General features: G+C 38.2%; 1 protein-coding gene across 1 annotated transcript; it reads left to right on the top strand.

Moving 5' to 3' along the window:
• The first annotated feature begins 514 nt into the window (after window positions 1-514).
• Window positions 515-8757, top strand: LOC112507719 (protein argonaute 1-like). Its single transcript, XM_025112404.1, has 22 exons — window positions 515-634; window positions 1351-2171; window positions 2275-2483; window positions 2580-2729; window positions 2809-2942; window positions 3561-3670; window positions 4097-4203; window positions 4298-4436; window positions 4510-4626; window positions 4985-5092; window positions 5168-5239; window positions 5613-5735; window positions 5829-5994; window positions 6084-6343; window positions 6436-6578; window positions 6750-6812; window positions 7179-7242; window positions 7329-7464; window positions 7610-7683; window positions 8028-8122; window positions 8216-8247; window positions 8342-8757. The coding sequence occupies exons 2-22, from the start codon at window positions 1359-1361 to the stop codon at window positions 8554-8556; spliced, it is 3330 nt and encodes a 1109-aa protein (XP_024968172.1). The 5' UTR covers window positions 515-634; window positions 1351-1358; the 3' UTR covers window positions 8557-8757.
• Window positions 8758-9708: the final 951 nt, after the last annotated feature.

Below are 9708 nucleotides of genomic sequence, written 5' to 3'. Positions count from 1 at the left end.
ATTTCAAATAGTTAATTTGATACTAATATCGATATATTTTTGTCAAATTTTTATGATATTTTCAAACATATATTTTATTCAAAAATAAAAACATCATCGATTTCTCAAAATCACATAAAGTCATATTATAACATCAACTGAGATAAATAATAAAATGAAATATTAAAATCACGATGTATCTCGCTGCATTACACGAGTACGCTTCTAGTAAATATATAAACCAAATCTTGAGCGCAAATTAAGGCCCACTTAGACGAGTAAAAAAAGGGATTACGATATTATCTATTTATGTTTTGATTAAAAATAATAATTACAGAAATAATAAATAATAAATAAAAATAATTAGGAAAATCCAGAGTGAGTTGACTCATTTGACTCGGGTGGGAAGAACTAGGGGCGTAGTTGTCATTTTCCATAGACCTACTGCAGCTTTAAGTAGAAGAGAGAGAGAGAAGGAGAGATTGTGGGGGAATTTACGAAGAAAGAGAAAAGATAAAAACAACTGTTTGGTGTCTCCTCTCTCTTTCAATCCCTTTTCTCTCTCTCTCATTTTTAGGGTTTTCAACTCTGCTTTTCTGCTGATCGTTTGCTTAGATCTGTACTGTTTCTACTCCGATCTCTGCCGATTTTTAGGGTATGTCTTCCTTTCATCTTCATTATTTCTCTGTATGATTACTTTTCTGTAAATAAATTTGTATGTCTAGGGTTTTCTGTGTTTTCTTTTGATATTTATGTGTTGTAGAACTGTCATTTGATGTTAGTTGCTTTGGAATCTAAGGAAATTTGATTTTGCAACTTCGAGTGTCATCCGGTGGTGGTATGACGCACTTTGATTTTAAAAATTTCCGTTATTTATGTTTTTCGTTTCTTTTAATTTCTTCTGCTAAGTATATCGTAGAAAAATTGCTGTATTTTGATTTTTTTTGCTTGTTGGAGCGTCACAAGGTAAAGCGTGATATAATGTATTATTGTTATGTATTTTGTTAGATTTTGTGAATATATAAAACATGCAGGAGAATATTTATGCCGTTTATTTTTACCTTTTTTATGTTTTGATCTTCTGAGCTCTGTTGATATTGTTCTGTGTTGAGATGAACGATGGTAATCGCTTATTTTCTTTTTTCGATTTTGATAATTCTGACAGGTGCCTGTATATACCTTGTAGTTTACTTTTATTAAAATTAATTTATACTTTATTAAATAATTCTGGGGTTTTCTGTATGTTGTCGTTTAATGTTTTTTGGGGGTATACATGAAGAGTTTTGATGTACATGCTATTGGATTTGTAATACATTCTGAATATACTTCTGATTTATGGTGGTTAAACTGAATGAGTTTTATCTATTTTAGCTGTCATAATGGTGAGGAAGAAGAGAAGTGATGCTTCTGGTGGAGGGGAGGGCTCTGAGTCTCAGGAGGCTGGTTCGGGACGAGGCAGTGGTGCCCAAAGGCCACCAGCACAACAACAGCAACAACAGCAGCAGCAAGGTGGTTATCAGGGAAGAGGACAAGCTGGTTATCAAGGACGAGGGCAGGCAGGTTATCAAGGAGGACAAGGTGCTTACCAAGGTGGACAAGGTGCTTACCAAGGTGGAGGACAAAGTGCTTATCAAGGTGGACAGCCTCAAGGAGGAAGAGGTTGGGTTCAGAGGGGTGGTTATGGTGGTGGCGGTGGAGGCCCACAGCGCGGTGGCGCTTCTCAGCAGTATTATGGGGGACCTCCTGATCAACCTCAACAAGGTCAGCAGCAGAAGCCTCCAAGAGGAACTGCACCACCTCAGCGCCGTGGAGGAGGTGATGTTCGTGGTGGATCTGGACCTACATATGCTGGTGGATCTTCTAGGCCATCAGTTCCCGAGCTGTACCAAGCAACACAGGCTCCTCAGCAGCCTGTGGTCACACTGCAGCCTATGCCACATGGGAAACCAGCTGAAGTGCTTCATGCAGAGTCGTCTTCTAGTTCATCTACCAACCAGATGGTAGATGAGTCAATGACTCAGTTTCAGCAGCTCACTTTTCAGGAAGAAGAGCCCATTCAGGGCGCACCTGCTTCCAGCAAATCCATGAGGTTTCCTTTGCGTCCAGGAAAGGGTAGCTCAGGAACTAGGTGCATTGTGAAGGCAAACCACTTTTTTGCTGAATTGCCTGACAAGGATTTACACCAGTATGATGTGAGTTTTTGGTTGTTTGTTGTTGCAAGTCAGTCTTCTTGTAGCTCAACTATTATTTGATTTATTTCTACATGTGACCATTTTGTTTTTATGATTGGTATAGGTGACAATCACGCCTGAGGTGACCTCTCGTGGTGTGAACCGTGCTGTAATGGAACAATTGGTGAAATTGTACAGAGATTCTCATCTTGGGAAGAGGCTTCCTGCATATGATGGAAGAAAGAGTCTGTATACAGCTGGTCCTCTCCCTTTTGTTTCAAAGGAGTTTAAAATTATTCTTGTTGATGAAGATGATGGAACAGGCGGTGCTAGGTCTCTGCATCTTGTTTATTTTAGTCTTTGCTGATCACTTGTATATATGAGATTGGACATATTTCTGAACGTCTTTGCATTGCTTTCTTAATGCAGGAGAGAGAGAGATTTTAAAGTTGTGATTAAATTGGCTTCACGTGCGGATTTGCATCACCTGGGAATGTTTTTGCAGGGGAAGCAAGCAGATGCGCCACAAGAAGCACTTCAGGTTCTGGATATTGTTCTACGAGAGTTGCCTACTAATCGGTATGGACGATAACATCCGCTGATATCTTTGGTTATATCTAATTACATACTAAATAATTGCTGGTCGGATCTTATGTAGATATTGTCCTGTGGGACGGTCATTTTATTCTCCTGATCTGGGTCGTAGACAATCACTGGGTGAGGGGTTAGAAAGTTGGCGTGGTTTCTATCAGAGCATACGACCTACACAGATGGGGCTTTCTCTAAATATTGGTCAGTATGTTAATTCTAATTGTAGGTTTGTTAGGTTTTCTGCTATTAGGATATAAACAAGTTTGAGAGTAGCCTTTTTTAGCAACTTTGACCTACATTTATGATTCATCTTTTAATATTGTCGTTTGATGATGCAACATTCCATCATTTTGTATAGTTTTTCCTTGATTGGAAATGTGTTGTTTGTGGCTTGTTGACATGCTCTCTAAGTTTTTGTGGAGGTTTGGTAATTCAGAATCCACATTGCTCCACATCTCTACATAACCTTTGCAAACATCTAGAGCATAATATCTGCTAAATGAAAAAGCAAAGCAATGGAGCCTCTAATTGCTACATCTGGGTCAATTGTGGCTGGGATGTGTTGTAGTGGGGCCGTAATTTTGCTTTATTGATGCTAAGAGTTGGTCAGGAGCAATTGACGCCCAACGAGGTTTTAACAATATGACTAGTGAGGTGCTGAGCTCGTCAGAAGGGGAAACGACTCACCCGAAATGGTTTATGATATAGAAGTTCATGAATCTGGTAGTTTTGTTGTCAACAGAAGTTGTACTGGTCATTCTTCCAGTCTTTCTTGAAATCTATTGCACTGATATAGTTGTATGACATATTGAGTTGCAGATATGTCTTCAACTGCTTTCATCGAGCCACTGCCTGTGATTGACTTTGTCACACAGCTTCTGAATAGAGATGTTTCAGCAAGACCATTATCTGATGCTGACCGGGTGAAGGTTAGCATCTTTTTGAAACTTCTTGTAGTAGTTTGTTTAGTAAATGCAGGCTCTGCACATCAATACTGGTTTTTGTGAAGAGAGCAAGACACTGTACTTCATTTGTTTCTTAGTAACAATAATGTGATATCTACTATCACATGCTTATCTGTCAGAAAACTGTATTGTATATTGTTATCTTAAATGTTTGTCACAATTTTTTTAGATCCTTGTACAGCCTTCTCTTAACCTGATATTTGTCTTTTTTTAATCAGACATTTACAACAGTTGTATTGTCAAGTAATTTATTGCTTCGAACTTCTAGTAATAAATTAGTTATATTCTAATGTAGTGATGATTATAGTTATTTATCTCTAAGGGGGGACTGCATGGGCTTGATAAGTTGAACAGTCATTGATGTATATTTCTCATTTTTACAATCACTAGATCAAAAAGGCATTGAGAGGAGTTAAGGTTGAAGTTACTCACCGTGGAAATATGCGACGGAAGTATCGCATATCTGGTTTAACATCTCAGGCAACACGAGAGTTGAAGTGAGAACTAATCCTAGCTCTCAACTTTATTTTTATTATACCATGTTTTTTTGATTATATCATGACATGCTTCATTTCTTTTGTCACACATCAGCTTTCCAGTTGATGACAGAGGCACAATGAAATCTGTAGTTGAATACTTCCGGGAGACCTACGGATTCACCATCCAACATATACAATGGCCGTGCCTGCAAGTTGGAAATACTCAAAGACCAAATTATTTGCCTATGGAGGTTCGAACATTGGTTCATTTTCTCTCATGTGATAGGTCGACATGAAATGCATTCTAATGGTGTCAGTTTTCAGGTCTGTAAGATCGTGGAGGGGCAGAGGTATTCAAAGAGGCTGAATGAGCGACAAATTACAGCCCTTCTCAAAGTTACATGTCAACGCCCTCAGGAAAGAGAGATGGATATCTTGAAGGTTTGCATTTTCTTCTGTAAACATTTGAACTTCACTTGCTGCTCTGGCTTTGCTATGCATAGCTTGTTTGCTTGAATTGGGAACAGTAGTCTTCATCTTTGTGCTTGGGTTTGATGGAAGATTGTTGTTGTGGAAGGGGGAGGGGCAGATATACATGAGAATTTTAGAATTAAAATATCTGTTTTGGGAGACTTCTCTCATGTCTTCTTTTAAAAGTACTGGCTTCTGCAAACAAGGCAGTTGCTCAAGATTCACCCCTTGTATAATATTTCACTTCTAAACTCCTGATGAGACTACTCTAGGTACTTTCTTTCAATTGGTTGCCATCCACTTACATGCATGTGTCTTGCTTCTGCAGACAGTCAGTCACAATGCTTATGGTCAGGATCCTTATGCCAAGGAGTTTGGGATAAAAATTAGCCAGAAGCTAGCCTCGGTTGAAGCTCGAATATTGCCTCCTCCCTGGGTAAATGAGTGAACCTCTTTGTATTTGTTGTTTCTGTATGCAACGTTCCTAACTGATATCTTTGCTTTTTTATAGCTTAAATACCATGATACAGGCCGTGAAAGGGACTGTCTGCCTCAAGTGGGCCAATGGAATATGATGAATAAGGTAGCTGCCTGTTTCAATGTTTAAATTAGCAAGTAGTAGCATTTGTACTTTGCATTGACCGTAGCCATCTAGATAGTGTTTATTGATTAATCAGCAAAAAATGCAAATATGTTTTGTTTAGTATTTGCACAATATATGTTGGAAGCATTCTTGATTGGTGGGTTGTGTAGGATTGCTCATCTTATGCCGATACTTGTAGCTGCCTTCTCTATTTTGTGAGATGCTGTGGATGCCTACTTTTCTCAGCTGTCACTATCTGTAGTTTTTGTTTTTAAAAATGTGCATTTTTTGTATTATATGTACACTCAAGCTTATACAATTTTCCTCCATTGTCTGAGATTCTTAACGTATATATGTTTGGAATTTGTGACAGAAAATGGTGAATGGTGGAACAGTCACTAGCTGGATCTGCATAAATTTTGCACGCAATGTACAAGACAACATTGCTCGTGCTTTTTGTCAAGAGCTTGCTCAAATGTGCAATACTTCTGGCATGGTATTCAAAAGAAGACTTTTTCATCTTTTTATTAACTGCAAGTCAAATGCCTATTGAGTTATTTATTTTGTTTATATTTGTTTGCTTTTGCAGGCATTTAATCCTGAGCCTGTGCTTCCGGCACTCAGTGGTCGTCCTGATCAGGTTGAGAGAGTCTTGAAAGCTCGTTTCCATGATGCCATGACAAAACTTCAGCCCCACAAAAAGGAACTTGATTTGCTAATTGTCATTCTGCCAGACAACAATGGCTCACTTTATGGTATCAATTTCTACCTACTGGAGTGGATTTGTTGTAAAATCTTGTTTTTTTATATCGGGTTTATATAATTTATTGTTTTTTTTGTGCAGGTGACCTGAAAAGGATATGTGAGACTGATCTCGGCATTGTTTCTCAGTGCTGTCTGACGAAGCATGTCTTCAGGATGAGTAAGCAGTATCTTGCAAATGTGGCGTTAAAGATCAATGTTAAGGTTGGAGGAAGGAACACAGTTCTTGCTGATGCATTATCAAGGCGAATACCGAATGTTAGTGATGTTCCAACGATCATATTTGGGGCTGATGTCACACATCCACACCCAGGAGAAGATTCTAGCCCGTCAATTGCAGCTGTATGATACTGTCATCTGTCAACGATTTTGTTCTTTCTCTAAGATTGTACTGGTTTTTGTTTTTGATGACAGCTTATTTGAAAGAAATGTAGGTTGTGGCTTCCCAAGATTGGCCTGAGATTACGAAGTATGCGGGATTGGTTTGTGCCCAAGCCCATCGTCAAGAACTCATCCAAGATCTATTTAAGGAATGGCAGGATCCCAATAGAGGCAAAGTATCTGGTGGCATGATCAAGTATGCTTTTGCTACTTTCTACTCTCTTTTTCAATGAGATGGAAAAGATGGAAAATATCCCCACCTTGTTTTTTGTGGATGCTTGTACCTCCTGATTTTGCATGAATACTGTTGGTCTAATACAAATTTTTTTCTGGTTTGAAATGAATTTGTTTATGCGTGAAAATACAGGGAACTCCTCATATCATTCCGTAGAGCAACTGGGCAAAAACCACAGCGTATCATCTTCTACAGGTATTTCATCTAATCTTTTATAAATGTTTCTTCGTTTTGGGTAAATTGCTTAAAAATGCAATATGCTTTGAATCTGTTCCTATTTTGTGTGACGTTCATTCGAAACCTTCATTTTGTTACTTAAGATGTACATCTCAAACATTTAGGTACCTGGTTTACATCTGAGAATGCACAAAAATGCAACGTACTTTGGTCTAATTGTTTGAAATATCACATCTAAGGTACCAAAATGAAGGATGTGGAAGTGTGGTACACAAAAATAGGAATCAAACCAAAATATGGTGCATTTTCATGCAATTTGCCCTTTCGTTTTTACGTGTTCACAAATATGTTTACTTCTATAGTTATGCACGTTTGTTTATTCAGGGATGGTGTCAGTGAAGGGCAGTTTTATCAAGTTCTACTTTATGAGCTTGATGCAATCCGCAAGGTATAATAACCTTAAATACATAGTATTATCTTGTCAACCGGTGTTGCTTTCCATCTTTGTTGATCTCTGGTTTGAACTTGAGACAGGCTTGTGCATCATTGGAGCCGAACTATCAGCCTCCAGTGACATTTGTTGTGGTTCAGAAACGTCATCACACCAGACTATTTGCAAACGATCACCGTGATCGTAATTCTATAGACAGGAGTGGAAATATACTGCCAGGTATGCTATATCATTTTAACTCTATTTGGTATCCAACATAAAGATGCCAAAAAAGCTCAATTCTGGCCTGAGCCCTTATGATCTCTGATCCTGCATGTCTATTCTTTGATGGTAAATTTACTTTTCATCATATGGAAATGTACAGGCACTGTTGTCGATTCTAAGATCTGTCATCCTACGGAATTTGACTTTTATTTGTGCAGCCATGCTGGCATTCAGGTATGGCACTTCACCCTTGGAATGGGATAGGATATATGGCAAGTTGCTATTACATTGTTTCAGTTCATATTTTGTCACTTGCTTTCAAAACCTTCGTAAAGTACATCAGATGTACATCTCAAACATTTATGTACCTGGTTTACATCCGACAATGCATGAAAATGAATGTATTTTGGTTGATTCTTATTTTATATCACATCTGTGATGCCAAAATGAGAGTTTGGAAGTATATTACACAGAACAGGAATCAGATCTAAGTATGTTGGTCATGCCCATTGGGATTTATGATTGAAATATTTTCCTGTAGTTCCCGAATTCTAATCTGATCTGTATTTGTTGAATAGGGGACAAGCCGTCCTGCTCACTATCATGTGTTGTGGGATGAGAACAAGTTTACAGCCGATGCCCTGCAATCCCTCACAAACAACCTCTGCTACACGTATGTTGATTGATCTTTTTCCGATATTTGCAAAATTTAGCTTTTTTTTTACTTCCTTCTCTTGATTGGTTTGGTTTATGTTGGTTTTGACAGATATGCAAGGTGCACACGCTCTGTATCCATTGGTGAGTTTTGTTATTCTTGCATTTGGTTCGGCTAACATTTGACATGTTATTCATGTTTCTTACATCTGTTGTCTCTATCTATCATCATATGCAGTGCCACCGGCATATTATGCTCATCTGGCTGCTTTTAGAGCACGGTTTTACATGGAACCTGATACATCTGACAGTGGGTCAATGATTAGCGGCGCTGCCGGTCGCGGAATGGGAATGGGCATGGGTGGTAGAAGCACACGTGTGCCAGCAAATGCAGCGGTTAGACCTCTACCTGCCCTCAAGGAGAATGTGAAACGGGTTATGTTCTATTGCTAGAATCATTCTCGTAAGTTGGTTTGTTTTGTTACTCGTGTGATGGAATTTTAAGGCTAAACTGGTAAGTGTCGTTTTTCTTGCTACTTTAAAACAAACGAGAGGATCTGTGGTTGGTTTGTTGCTACTTGAATTTGCTTACTCTACTGCTGGCTGGTAACTCTTTGGTAACAACTTTTAAAATGCCTTTGTTTTGTTGCTTCCCTTCCCGTGTTATATATATCGAGGGACAAAATGAACGTTAATGAACGTTAATCGTCATGATGAATGTTACATCATTGATCATGAATATCTTGTGAATGTTGTGAACAGGTGGATGACGAGTGGCATGTGTTTTTTTTTATCATCATGAATAATGAACGTTAATCGTCATGATGAATGTTACATCATTGATCATGAATATCTTGTGAATGTTTTAAACACGTGCGCTTTGGTTTGTTCCCTGGTTTGCAATGGAAACGATTAAGAAGTAAGAACCGTGTACTAGTTATGGTATTTCACATTGTGAAATACCATGACTAATAAAAGTTGGTTTAGTGAGTTGTCATAAATTATTAAGGGGGTGTTTGGTTGGGGGTATTAATAATAATTAATGAAAATGATTATARTAGAAGATGTTTGGTTTGTGATAATACAATGGGCCCATTCCCAAAACAGCCCAACTTTTCATTCCAACTCAATTTGGGGGGAATGAAATTTCATTCCCGCTTCCAAAAATCGGCTACCTCCAAAAATCGGCTACCTCCAAAAATCGGCTTACTCCAAAATCTCCTCTTCAAGAAATCGGTTCAAGAAACTATTCCTCTTTCAAGTAATCGTCTTCCAGAAATTGAGAATCTCTTACAGGTATGTTCYTATTTCTCTAACCTAACTTACATTCATGTTTTCGATCTATTGGGTCGATGTCAATGAAAATGAATGGGTTTGATGAGTCTTGTGGTTCTCCACAATAGATCTTTGTAATGATGGTTAGAGGTTCCCAGTTGTGCCTAATCRGGCTTGGTGATTGTTTTCATATATTTGTCGATTACTGATGTATTACGATGGTGTTTATGGCATCTCTTTTTATATTTTTTTAATTAATGTGTATCAAGAGGAAGCTTTCTCTGCTCAAAATAAATCAAGTCAGGTGCAAAGATGGTTGTGTCCACTAAT

Source organism: Cynara cardunculus (genome assembly GCF_001531365.2).
Source record: "Cynara cardunculus var. scolymus isolate 2C chromosome LG 1, CcrdV1, whole genome shotgun sequence".
Lineage (NCBI taxonomy): Eukaryota > Viridiplantae > Streptophyta > Magnoliopsida > Asterales > Asteraceae > Cynara > Cynara cardunculus.
This window is presented reverse-complemented; position numbering and strand designations above follow the sequence as displayed.